The sequence below is a fragment of the Vipera ursinii genome, assembly GCF_947247035.1.
Source record: "Vipera ursinii genome assembly, chromosome: 9".
NCBI classification, from domain to species: domain Eukaryota; kingdom Metazoa; phylum Chordata; class Lepidosauria; order Squamata; family Viperidae; genus Vipera; species Vipera ursinii.
Window position 1 is genome coordinate 22131409 of NC_139523.1, and position 13248 is coordinate 22144656.

At 47.9% G+C, this 13248-nt stretch overlaps 1 protein-coding gene across 2 annotated transcripts in view; it reads left to right on the plus strand.

Annotated features, from left to right (window-relative positions):
• The first annotated feature begins 319 nt into the window (after nucleotides 1-319).
• The window catches only part of NECTIN2 (nectin cell adhesion molecule 2), a 65461-nt gene continuing 52532 nt past the window's right edge, over nucleotides 320-13248 (plus strand). For both annotated transcript variants that reach the window (XM_083369388.1, XM_083369389.1), the window contains exon 1: nucleotides 320-543. In XM_083369388.1, coding sequence (XP_083225514.1) covers nucleotides 486-543 — 58 coding nt within the window. In that variant the 5' untranslated portion in view covers nucleotides 320-485. The remainder of the gene's footprint in view (nucleotides 544-13248) is intronic.

The following is a 13248-nucleotide window of genomic DNA, read 5'->3' on the forward strand; positions in this document are numbered from 1 at the left end:
TGAAGGCTATTGCTAAGCACATGGATTTGTGCTTAGAGTGTAAGCCGCCCTGAGTCTTCGGAGAAGGGCGGGATATAAATGGGATTAAAAGACAAAAGAAAAGAAAAAATATAAAAAACGCCGCGATCGGGGCGGCTTCCACGGCGGACCGACCGGAGCCGGGCGACACCTAACCCTCCCGGCGGCCGAGGTGGACTGCCGCGAAAAAGGGGGGGAGTGGGTGTACATATATACCCAGAGGGGCAGGGGGCGTGGCCCAGGAGGGGGCGTGCCCGCCGCCCCGCCCCGCCTCCCGCACAGGGAGGGGGGCTGAGAGGAGGGGCTGAGCTGCTGGCGAGCGGAGCGCGGCAGAAGCAGAAGCGGCGGCAGCCCAGCTGGGAAGCAGCAGCAGCGGCGGCGGCGGCCACTCCGGAGGCTCCGAGACGAAGTCGCAGCCCAGCCCAGCGTCGGAGCCCGCCAGCGCTGCTCGCCCTCTCCCCCGCCCCATGGGCGCCTCGCGGCGGCCGTGCGCCTGGCCGAGCCTCCTCTGGGGCTGCCTCTCCGGTGAGTGGCGGGGAAGGGGAGGGAAGGGGAGGGAGGGGGGTCTTGGCCAGGCCGTCCCTGCTCCGGACTCCCCCTGCCCCGGCTCGGCTTCGCCCGCTGCCCCGAAATGGCCGGCCGAAGTTTTCCTCCGCCTCCCCCGTCCGCTCCCCTCCCCTCCCGCCCCTCCGGCCCGGCCAAGATGGCCGAGGGCCCAGGAACCTGTTTCCCTGGCCGGCCGCCCTGGGCTGGGCTGGGCTGGGCTGGGCTGGGCGAAGCGGGCGGGCGGGAGGCGCCGCCCTTCGCGGCTCTCACCTGGCTGGGCGCTCCGCAGCCGCCGGAAGCCTCCGGGAGGGAGGGAGGGAGGGAGGGGGGACTTCGAGGGGAAGCCGGGGAGGGGGCTCCTTGGGGAGCGCAGATCCCGGCCCCTTCCTCGGGATCGCTTGGCGCTCCTTGCCCGAGGGAGCTTGCGAAGTGCCCTCCCTCCCTCCCTCCCTCCGTGCCGAGCGGCGCCAAAAGGGGAAGGGGACGGGGGGAGAATCCTGCTTCCTCAGGCGCAGATAGGATCGGGAGGAGGACGGCTAGGATCCCCTTCCCCGACCGCGGTGGTCTTCGTTTTCCATCCGGATACGTTTTGATCGCGATTCTGGAAAAGATCATAATGGATAAGGTTCCTAAGATCGGATCCCGGGCACTTACAAGCCACGATCTCCTTAGTGGGGCCGCCTAAAATCCATTCATTTCAGACTGGATCCCTGACACAAGGCAGGATCTCCCACTGGGGCACCTAAAATCCATTCATTTCAGACTGGATCCCTGACACAAGGCAGGATCTCCCAGTGGGACACCTAAAATCCATTCATTTCAGACTGGATCCCTGACACAAGCCAGGATCTCCCAGCGGGACACCTAAAATCCATTCATTTCAGATCGGATCCCTGACACAAGCCAGGATCTCCCAGCGGGACACCTAAAATCCATTCATTTCAGATCAGATCCCAGGCACTTACAAACCACAATCTCCTTAGTGGGGGCGCCTAAAATCCATTCATTTCAGACTGGATCCCTGGCGCTTACAAGGCAGGGTCTCCCAGTGGGGCACCTAAAACCCATTCATTTCTCAAAGGCCCCCCCCACCCCCGCCCAAGACTTCGTCCTATATATTTGTCTCATTAAAGCCCCCAGCTTTAATGATTAGGGGCTCCTCCTATCTTGCCCTGGTTTTATTCCCCCCCAAGCAGCATTTATTCCATGCACGCGCACAAGCAAGCATCTCTAGTTCGCTTGTGTGGCTTACGCTTGTGTTTCCAGCAGCGTGGAGGTTTGCACACTTCTGCCTTGTGCGGTTGGTGATGTAAAGGCAGCCTGGGCTCTCCCGTGGTGTTTCTCAGCCCCTGGACTAAGTAGTTGCTAAGCTGCTGGGTCTTGCATCTGTCTGGCACGAGAGAAAGTGCCATCGCTAAGCCCACCGGCGGCTCTGCTCTCCCGCTTTTGAATTCAGACCTTCTGGGTCAACACAGCCCTGGAGGCTCTGTTCACACCACCTGCTAAGCCCCATTTAGGTGGGCTTGCGTGGATGGGGCATCGGTATTGTGGGAAATCCCTCCTTTCATTACAGGTTACACGAGCAGAGCCATGGTCTTCTATTAAGCCACTCTTTAATTGTCCAAACCAGGGCTCCTTGGCCAGGGCTGGGAATCGAAAGGAATCTGCTACCACCTTTTCAGATGAAGGTATTTTATTAAAAGGTAGAAGCCTTGGCGAGCTGGGGCGCTCTTCCTTGGTGTCCCAAAGGGGCTTTTTCGAAAGGCAAGTAAGTGCACTTCGGTTTTTTTCTTGAAGACGTTTCGCTTCTCTTGGCAGACGTTCAGTCAGAACTGAAGAAGCTTCTCGGGTGAGAAGCGAAACGTCTTCAAGGAAAAAGTCCACTTGCCTTTTGGGGAAAAAAACACCTTTGGGACAACCGTGAACCTGGACGACTTGAGAATCTCCCTAGATTTTCTTGGTATACCTGATGCCTAATAAAAGCTGCTGCCTTTTAATACAATGCTGTCCTTTGAAAAGGTGCTAGCAGACACTCCCCCCACCCTCTGATTTTTGGCTATTCTAGATTAATGTAGCTGATTGGCTAAGGTGTCAAACAGACATAGGTCTTGCAGGAAGGCCTTGCTGTCTGGGAATTCTGGGAGTTGAAGCCCACGCTTCTGCAAGCAGCTAAGGTTGACAAACGTCCTCTTAAAACACAAAGCGAAGATTGGTGAGAAGGAAGTGCGTTTCTTCACCTGATAACTCTGTAGAGCAGCGTTTTCCAACCTTAGGAACTTGAAGATGTGTGGACTTCAACTCCCAGAATTCCCCAGCCAGCATAGCTGGCTGGGGAATTCTGGGAGTTGAAGTCCACGCATCTTCAAGTTCCTAAGGTTGGGAAACGCTGCTGTAGAGAGTAGAATGATCAGCTATCTACACAGGATATCCCATCACATTTATCTGCCACACGACTGTACAGTACTGCATTTCTGAACAACTCGGTTATCTCTCATTAAATCAAAGATGGGTAGGTACCTAGTTGAGTTCCCCCATTACCTTCAACTGTGTTGTGAATTTCTTTGGGCCTTATGAACGCAGCCAATTTGTGGCTTGTTTAATATGCCATGTTTAAGTAATCCATAGCTCAGGGCAGAGGGTAAATCTCTGGGAGGGCCTCTGTGGGCGCCCCGGACTTATGAAATCGGTTGCCGGTTGAGCTCCGGACGGCGCCCGACCTTCGCTCCTTCCGACGCGATCTGAAAACCTATTTATTCGAACAAGCCGGCCTGGCCTGATGGGGGATGGGTTGGGATTTTATTGTGGTTTTTATATTATTATTTATTGTTTTAGCTTGGGCCTTGTATTTAATTTTTTTTTAACTTTTGTATCCTGTATTTTATATGTGCCCTGTTCACCGCCCTGAGTCCTTCGGGAGAAGGGCGGTATACAAATAAAATTAACATTAACATTAACATTAAATCATATTCCTAACTTGTTTAAAGCAACTTCTGACTGTTCTCTTTCCTTCCTTCCTTCCTTGACCCTTCCTTCTTTCCTTCCCTGACCTTTCCTTCCTTCCTTCCTTCCTTCCTTCGTTCCTTCCTTCCTTCGTTCCTTCCTTCCTTCCTTCCTTCCTCTTGCTATTTCCCTTCTTCCTTCCTCCCTCATTCTCCTTCCTTCCTCTCACCTTTCCTTCTTCCTTTCTTGTTCTTTCCCTCCTTCCTCTCTTTTCTTTCCCCTTCCTTCCTACTTTCCTTCCTCTCTTTCCCTCCCTCCTAAACTAACAAGTTGAACCAGATGATCTCTTAAGATCCCTTCCAATATTTCCTTCTATGATTAAATGCTGTCCTGTTTTCTACAGAACCTTCACACATTTCCCACCGTGCCCTAGCAGAGAATTCTGGGGTGCTTTCTCGGATGTTGAAATGCAGCGTGTCTGCAAGGTGCAAGATTCGGATCCTTACCTTCAAGATATCGCCCCATACCTTCTCTGCGGGAAAAGTGGGTCATGGAAGCCAAATTACTTCCCTTAGGTGACCGTTATGAGAGAGGATAAGATTTGGAGATGGTCTTTTCTTAGGAAAAAAATATCAAAGACAATATTTCTCAACCTTGGCAACTTGAGGACTAGTGGACTTCAACTCCCAGAATTCCCCAGCCAAGCACACCTGTCTTCAAGTTGCCACGGTTGAGAAACACTGTTCGAAACACTAATCTCAGTTTCCTTGCAGCCTTTTCAAGGGAGTTAATTCCAGGAACATTCTCTTCTCGTAATTGTTGCAAGTCTACATAGCTGAGCTGCTGATTTTCCTTAAAAGCTGGCACGGGAGAAGCATTTGTGTTACGTGTGGAATTTGGTTTTTCTGAAAAGAAACTTATTTTGGCCTAGCCCACCCATCACGCTGAGCCCTAGGTGTCTGGTTCCTCCTTAGCAAGAGCCCAGGTATTGTGGTCTATAAACCATGGCTTACAGTTAGGCATTATGTGCCAACTCTGCTGGTTGTTGCTAGTTTGCGCTTTTCTTTTGTGATTCTTTTTGCTGAGGTCCAGTTGCATCACTGTGTTTTTCAGGAAGTGCCTTAGGCTGGATGGATTTAATTCACTAAGGAAACTTGGAATTGCTAATTAAAACAATTGGACATGTTAATCTGTTTGTTTTGCATTCCAGCCCGTTGTAGTTCAGAAACCGGAGATATATATATATATTTAGTGGTGCACGCTGCCTTATCAAAATCAGAAGCAGAATTTTTAAAACCTTTCTTCCGAAATAAACTTAAACTATATTGGATTGGGGAATCTGCTTTGTGAGTTTTAGTAGTTAGATTTTACATGTTTTCAGGGCTTGGTTTATGAGGAAGGAAGGAAGGAAGGAAGGAAGGAAGGAAGGAAGGAAGGAAGGAAGGAAGGAAGGAAGGGAGAGAATAGGAAGGAAGGGGAAGGGGAAGGGAGAGAGAGAGGGAGGGAAGGAAGATAGGTAGGATACCTCTAGGAATTCAAACAGGTGACTTTAGATTATTCAGAAGCAGTGTCTTTTCCCCCCCTTAATAGCCAAGCAAGTTCCACAGTGCAGCTGTGAGGATTGCTTACTACATGTGATGTAACATAATTCCCAACTTCTGGAAATGCAGGGGTTTTAGGCAAAGCCGAGGCCCTCTGCTCCCGCAAGGTTCAGCGAAGGAATTCCCCTTCGGTTCCCACCTAATAGCCAGTAGTACCTTGAGTGGGAAGTTTCTCCTTTAACAGCTTCAATTCTCCCATCCACCCCCCTTGCAAAGCCCAAGGAGGAACTAGAAATGCACTTTTCTATGAAAAGAAATTAAATTGGGAGGGAGTGCAAGGTGAGACCTACCTGTCTGGCATTTTTTGTGTGTGTGTGCAGTGGTATCATTATGGGATATCCTGTGCAGGCACCCTCTCCACGCCTTTTCCTTTTTCGCAGAGATAATTGCGGGGTTACGGCATGGCTTTCCAAAGAAAAAAGCGCGTCGTTTGGAACGCTCATCCGGATTTGGACCTTCCCTGTGACACAAGGAAGAGATGAAGGATGCCCACGGGCTGCCCACTTCACAGGGAGGGTTTTTTTTTTGTTTTCTTCCCCTGCTTGTTTACTCTGGAAATTTGGAGAGCTGTGGTTTAATTTCCTGTGGCTCAGAAATCATGGTTATTATCCTTTCACTGGCCCAGCCCTTGGGGCGAGTATTAAACTTTGGCTGCGTCTTGGCGTAAGCCACTGCTGATGGATGTTGGCACCTAACTATTAAAAACCTTTGCTACCAGATGGCAATTAAGACCCCAGGAAGGGTGTTTTGGCTGAGCGTTTGCCCGTGTGCCTATTTTTGTATGACTTTTATTTTGTGTCCTCTTTTGGGGTACAGGCAGTCCTGCCGACTTGCAGCCATAGCCGTAAGCGCTGTTCAGAATCAGTTTCTCGAATCGTTGAGTGTCAGGCGGCATATCAATTTAATAGCTTATCCTTTCTCCTCCGGTCAGTTTAAAAAAATTCTGATGTGACAACAGAATTATTGGAGTGCAACCTTGAAGCCTTGGGGGTTACCGATAGTCCTCACCACCACCATTTGTTTAGTGATTCACCGAGGGCAGGGGTAGGCAACCTCAGCTCTTTTATGACTCATGGACTTCAACTCCCAGAATTCCTGAGTCGTCCATGAGTCATAAAAGAGCCGAGGTTGCCTACCCCTGACCTAGGGGAATCCTGGGAGTTGAAGTCCACCCATCTTAAAAGTTGCCAAGTTTGAGAAAGACTGGCACGGATTGTGGTTGTCATCGTGGAGCGCTCAAAAGTTGTGTTCACAGGGCTGTGTGTGTGTGTGTGTGTGTGTGTGTGAAATGTATTTAATCTTCATTTGGGTCTCCTTTTCCCCTTTGTGAAGTGGGGTGATGTCACCATGAATGTATTTTTCCCAGTGGGCTGGCGGGGATGATGTGCTGTTTTAAAGGGAAGCTGGGAGATCAGATGTCAACAGCCCCGAGTGATGTTAGTAAGATGCTCCCTTCCTGTTGAAATTTAAAGTTTAATAATAATAATAAGTTGGAAGGGACCTTGGAGGTCATCTAGTCCAACCCCCTGCTAAGGCAGGAAACCCTACACCATTTCAGACAAATGGCTGTCCGGTCTCTTCTTAAAAACTTCCAGTGTTGGAGCATTCACTGCTTCTGGAGGCAGGTGGTTCTACTGGTTAATTGTCCTGACTGTCAGGAAGTTTCTCCTTAGTTCTAGGTTGCTTCTCTCCTTGACTAGTTTCCATCCGTTGCTTCTTGTCCTGCTTTCAGGTGCTTTGGAGAATAGCTTGACTCCCTCTTCTTTGTGGCAACCTGTTAGATATTGGAACACTGCTGTCATGTCACCCCTGGTCCTTCTCTTCATTAAACTACACATACCCAATTCCAGCAACCGTTCCTCGTATGTTTCAGCCTTCAGTCCCCCGATCATCTTTGTTGCTCTTCTCTGTACCCTTTCTAGAGTCTCGACATCTTTTTTACATCGTGGTGACCCAAACTGGATGCAGTATTCCAGGTGTGGCCTTACCAAGGCCTTGTAAAGTGGTATTAACACTTCATGTGATCTTGATTCTGTCCCTCTGTTAATGCATCCTAGCACTGTCTTGGCTTTTTTGGCAGCTGCAGCACACGGCTGGCTCATATTTAAGTGATTGTCCACTAGGACTCCGAGATCCCTCTCACAGTTACTGCTATCGAGCAAGGTACCACCTATATATACTCTACCTATTTGCTTCTCTCAAAAAGGAAACAGCCTCTGTAAAAAGTGAATCTTTTTTTTTTAATATCCCTTTGAAATCAGTTAGGACACAAGGGCCTGCCAAAGAGTCGAGAAACGGTGCTATAAAAAAAGGACTAGGGGTGACATGATAGCCACGTTCCAGTCTCTCAGGGGCTGCCCCAAAGAAGAGGGAGTCAAGCTGTTCCCCAAAGCCCCTGAAGGCAGGAGAAGAAGCAACGGATGGAAACTAATGAAGGAGAGAAGCAACCTAGAACTAAGGAGGAATTTCCTGACAGAACACTTTAACCAGTGGAATAACCTGCCTCCAACACTAGAGGTTTTTAAGAAGAGACTGGACAACCGTTTGTCTGAAGTGGTATTGGGTTTCCTGCCTGAGCAGGGGGTTGGACTAGATGACCTCCAAGGTCCCTCCCAACTTCGTTATTCCAATATCAAAGGAAGTGATCTTGATAACCAAGTCTAGCTGGCAGATAAGCAATTTATTATCCTTTCTTTGAAAAATCTTCTACTGGGGAGAGCTTTGTCAGGCAGATCACACTTCTAAATCTTTCCTTTGCACTTTTAAAATGCTTTTAAGGGGTTAATTGTGTGGGTGAGGAATTTTGTTCTTTGCCACATTTATTGTGCACCCTTGTAGTTCTCTCTCTCTGAACTGTGGGGAAATAATCAAATTCAGATAGTTTGAACTTTTCAAGGCTGCACTGACAGGGATCTTTGTTCCCTCCTTCCATGAATAGTAATTTTATGAAACAAAACACAAAGATAGCTATGGTGTTGCAGGAGCCAATAATCTCTTTTTTTTTGCACTTGGTGAGTGCTCTTAGTTTGAACTCAAAAAAACACAAAACAACCACAAAAGTTTTTGGGAACTCCTCAGTGGGTTTTCTGAGGTAGACAGAAAACCTCAAATATCTAATTTCTGGACCTTCTTTGCGGCTTCCTACTCCTTGTTTTCTTGCTCACTGCCACCGGTCCTAACAGAAATACTATCGAAAATCTACATTTCAGATGTGCTACATTAATCAGCCATAAGACAAACTTTTTAAATAGAAAAGCTGAATTAATGAGAATCCCCGGCTGAGGGCTAGCTTCTTTTTATACAAAGGTAAGAATACAGTGCATGGGGTGTACTCAGTGTGCATAACTTTACAAAGTCTCCAAGGTGCACAGATTATGTGCAAATAAAGCTCGGTGCTGGCTGTCTAATAAATTTTATCAGCTATTCACCAGCTTCCCCATTCCCAAGGAGTAAAAGAAGTTTATTAATAGCTTTTTTTAAAAAAAAAACCAGTTTCCCTGAAAGTCAATTGTCCCTAGGGCAGTTCTCAGTGTCAGCTCACTTGAAACTCTACAGAAAAAAAGCTGGTGACATTTCTGGATTTTTTTTCTCAAAGGGAAACTTTTAACTTTCCTGCAAAAACTCTTGGAAATGACTGAATGGCAGACTTCAAAATAACTTGGGATATCCTAGATCAGGGGTAGGCAACCTCGGCTCTTTTATGACTCGTGGACTTCAACTCCCAGAATTCCTGAGCCAGCCACGCTGAGGGGAAAGGGAGAGGTTTCCAAGCTGAGCCAGGCTGGCTCAGGAATTCTGGGAGTTGAAGTCCACGAGTCATAAAAGAGCCAAGGTTGCCTACCCCTGACTTGTTTGTGCTTCTTGCAAGGTCTCTCACCTTTGGTGTAAGTTGGCGGACACAACCAGCGAAGAGGACTCTAAAATTTAGAAACCAGTCCATGCTCTTTCCCTTCCAAAATGAACTTCAGACAGCGCGCCTCCCTCCAAACTTCCATTGCCCTCTTTTCCCCACTATTTGAGAAGAGCCCCCTCCCCCGTTTTAAAGTAAGCTATTTGAAAGGGAGGGGGTGCTTAAATCTTCCTTGGAGGATAAATATAGTCAAACTGTCTGCATTCCAGGACGGGGGTCTCATCTATTAATGGTGCATGCCTGGACGTGTGTGTGTGTGTGTGTGTGTGTGTGTGTGTGTGTGTGTATAGGATGGAAGAGTGGGGGTCAAGGAGAAGTATTTATCAGTCCTGTTCAAGTATATATATACTTCTCCTTGACCCCCACTCTTCCTGCATAGTTCTTCTCCCCCCCCCCAGCCCTCCCCAGCAAATGTGGGATATATGTGCTTATTTCCAAATCTGTCTGCATGCATGTCTCCCACCCACACACCCCTCCCCAGACCAGCCTGGCAACCTAGAAGCTGGGATCCATCATTAGCATAAGAAAAGCTGTCTGCAAGCCACTGCCAGAGTAGACTTAACCCTCTCTGACCCGGGCAAAGCTTTGAGAGTGGGGGCAGGGGGGGGTTGTCGGTAGGATTGTGAGAAACCCAAGGAGACACTCAGCGATTTTATTTATTTAGGGACAAGGGAAATACCAGTAGTCCGTCCGACTTAACGGCCACAGTTTCTACTGCTGAGTGAGACAGTTGTTCCGTGAATTTTTGCCCTATTTTAGCAGTAGGATTAGCAATAGCCCTTAGACTTATCTGCCCCTTCACAGTGCCTCTCTAAGCGGTTTACAGAGTCGGCATATTTGCCTCCCAACAATCCGGGTCCTCATTTTACCGACCTCGGAAGGCTGATTCCAACTTTGAGCCATGGAGTCCACAAGTCATAAAAGGGCCAAGTCTGAAGACCCCTGCATTAATGGATATCCTGGATGCAATCCTGCCTTCGGCAGGGGGCTGGACTAGAAGACCTCCAAGGTCCCTTCCGGCCTTGTGATTCTTTGATTTCTGTTGCTAAGCGAGGCAGTTCAGTTTGTTGCGCCTGATTTTAAGACCTTTCTTGCTGCGGTTGTTGAAAGAGTCGGTGCCGTTGTTAAGCGAACCACACGGTCGTTCAGCGAATCTGGCTTCTCCCATTGACTTCGCTTGTGGGAAGCTGGCTGGCAAACGGCGATCCTGTGACCTTGGCATGCTGCCACTGTGGCAAATCCATGCCGGCTGTTCTAGTGTCCAAATTGTGATCAAATGACCGTGAAGATACCGCGATGGTCGTAACTGCCAGGATCGGCCGTACAGCTCTTTTTTTTTTTCGGGGCTGTTGTAACTTCAAACGGTCAGTAAATGAATGGTTTTAAGTTGGGGACCCCCCGCAGTTGAAAACAAAGCGGGAGACAGCAGGGCTACCAAGCGATGTGCGATTCCTTTGGAAACGGGAATTCTTCTGGATTTGTGTTCTGACAAGTGAGTTACATCAATTTTGTCGTGGGAAACGAGACTGTGGCTTTCTTCTTCCCATTGCCATGGCAACCGGGAACCCCTCTTCTTGGTCTTTCCCTTCTCTCTCTCTCTCTCTCTCTCTCTCTCTCTCTCTCTCTCTCTCTCTCTCTCTCTCTCTCAATGACGAGCTTTCCTCTGCGTCCCGCCAGGTGTGCAACTGTTTCCAAATTTTAAGAAATTTATGGAGGCGGTTTAAAAAGAAAAGAAAAAAGCCAGAAACTCTTTTTGAGATGGATATGGAAGCGTTAACATCGTCTCTCATCTCTTATGCTGGCTGGGGAATTCTGGGAGTTGAAGTCCACAGGTCTTCCAGTGGCCAAGATGGGATACCCCTGATCTACATGTTTGTTTGTTTTTTTAGTAGCCTCCTGAGATCCAGAAAGGCAGATCCTGTGCCAAAAAAAAACACCCAGGCATTTAGAAGTGAACAAATTTGTTTTGCGTAATTAAAGAACTGGATGGATCTGTGATAGGTTTTGTGGGGGGAATACTCCAGAAAGTGGAAAGGACAGGACATGATTTAAATTTGATTTTTAATAGGTTTTTAAAAAGAGACTGGATGGTTATTTGTCCAGAGCAGTACTATAGGGTCTCCTGCTTGAGCAGCGGGTTAAACTAGATGACCTCGAAGGTCCCTTCCAACTCTTGGCTATTCTGTTATTCCTGTTAATTGCTTATATCCATTAACGGGATTATGATCTGGTCTTTTCAAGAATTAAGTGGCATTTTCTGAAGAGGCCCAACCCAAGCTTAGTGAGGGCAGCAGAAGTTCTTGGAATTTCTTTAGCCTTTCCCTAGAAAAAAAAATGAATATTGAAATTCTTCTCAAACACCCACATTGAGTGGGAAGGAGAGAGAGAGGGAAATAAATATCAAGGAAGCAATATTTGTGTAGATGCCAAAGTGGTAATTGCCTGATTGTTTCTTTTATGCCCTTGCATTAATCTTGCTTCGCTAAACCTCACAGGTAAAACTCAACCTGTGATTATTTGAAGCTACAGCAACACACACACACCCTTCCCCAAAGCTTACAACCAATTTTGAAGTTACAATGACTGCATGGAGACACGGACACACAACAGACCCAGTGATCGACGTGATTCCATTTTGGATGCTTAGCAACTCACCGTGATGGCCATTTGTGCACTTCCCGTCAAGCAGCGGAAATCGGAAAACCCAGGCAGTTCAAAGGAACGCAGGCAGTCCTCGACTTACGACTGCAATTGAGCAGAGAATTTCTGTTGTGGAGCCAGACATTTGTTAAGCGAACGTGGCCCCAATTTTGCAGCCTTTCTCGCCGCCATTAAATTAGCTAAATTAGTCGCCCGGTCATTAAGGGAATTGCCGAAGTTGATTCAGTTAGTGACCCGGTTGTTAAGTGAATCTGGCTTCCCCCGTGGACTTCGCTTGTCAGAAGGTCACAACAGGGGATCGTGTGACCCAATGGTTATAAATACGAACCAGTTGCCAAGCATCCGAATTTTGATCAGCGGGGAGGCTGCAACGGTCGTGTGAAAAACGCTTATAAGTCGCTTTTTTTCCCCTGTGCCATTGTAACTTGGAACGGTCACTAAACGGTCACTGTTGTAAGTTCAAGGACTACCTGGAAATAGGTTTATTGCGAGCTTAAGCTCTCTACAAGAATCTGTACGACTAATGAGGTCAAAGCAATTTGGCGGTAGATAAAATTCAAGGTGGGCTTAACTTAGATCTCTTGGCGCGAAGGGATTCGAGACTAATGACGCATTTGATTCCTTCCCCCCTCCATCAGACTCAGCCTGCTCATTATCCATAGTTCCCTTGGTCACATGACTCTAAGATTTGATTTATTATTATTTTTTTTTGCCAGTTTCCGGAATATTTTGTTTTCCTGCAAAAATGTACAAGGGATTCATTTAACAACCCTCCTGTTCCCTTCACCACCACCACGTTTGCATAACAACCGCCATAAAACAAATGCCGAAAAATTGGGTCCGGTTCTATGGCGCCTTGACTTCCCACAGCAGCGACTCGCCGCCGTAATTCTGGGCTCAGTCCACAAAACGAGATTTCCTTCAAGCGAAAAGTATTGTGAGGTTAGAATTGATCCAGCTGCTGTGAACACGACTCAGCTGCGCAAGTTTCAGGAATGCAACCAAACTATAATTTAAAACCGGCTTGTCCAGCCCGGCTGCTTGTTGTTAAAAGCTCGGGGCTGAGTATCAGCCCTTATAACGTGTCGTCCCAAGAGAGAGAGCGGGAAGTGTCTTTCCCACCCCCATTCCCTTCCCGTGGGCAACCACAATTGAGGCCCAAATTTCTGTCGCTAAGTGAGAGGGCTGTTGAGTGAGTTTGGCCCCCTTTTGATGACCTTTCTCCTTGCGAAAGTGTAGTTGTTAATAAGTCACAAGGTTGCCAAGTGAATCTGGCTTCTTCCCCATTGAGGTTGCTCGGTGGGAGGTCGCAAAAGGGGGATCACGTGACCCACCCACCCCGGGATGCTGCGACCGTCGTAAATATGAACCCAGTTGGCCAAACCGTCTGAATTTTAATCCCGTCACACACACACACACACACACACACACACACACACACACTGGGACGCTGCCCTGTTTGTAAGGGTGAAAAACCCATCACAATTTTCACTTGGCTTTTTCCAGTGCTATTTGAACAGTCAGTAAATGAATGTTGAAAGACAAGGACTATCTGTGCAGGAAACTGATGTC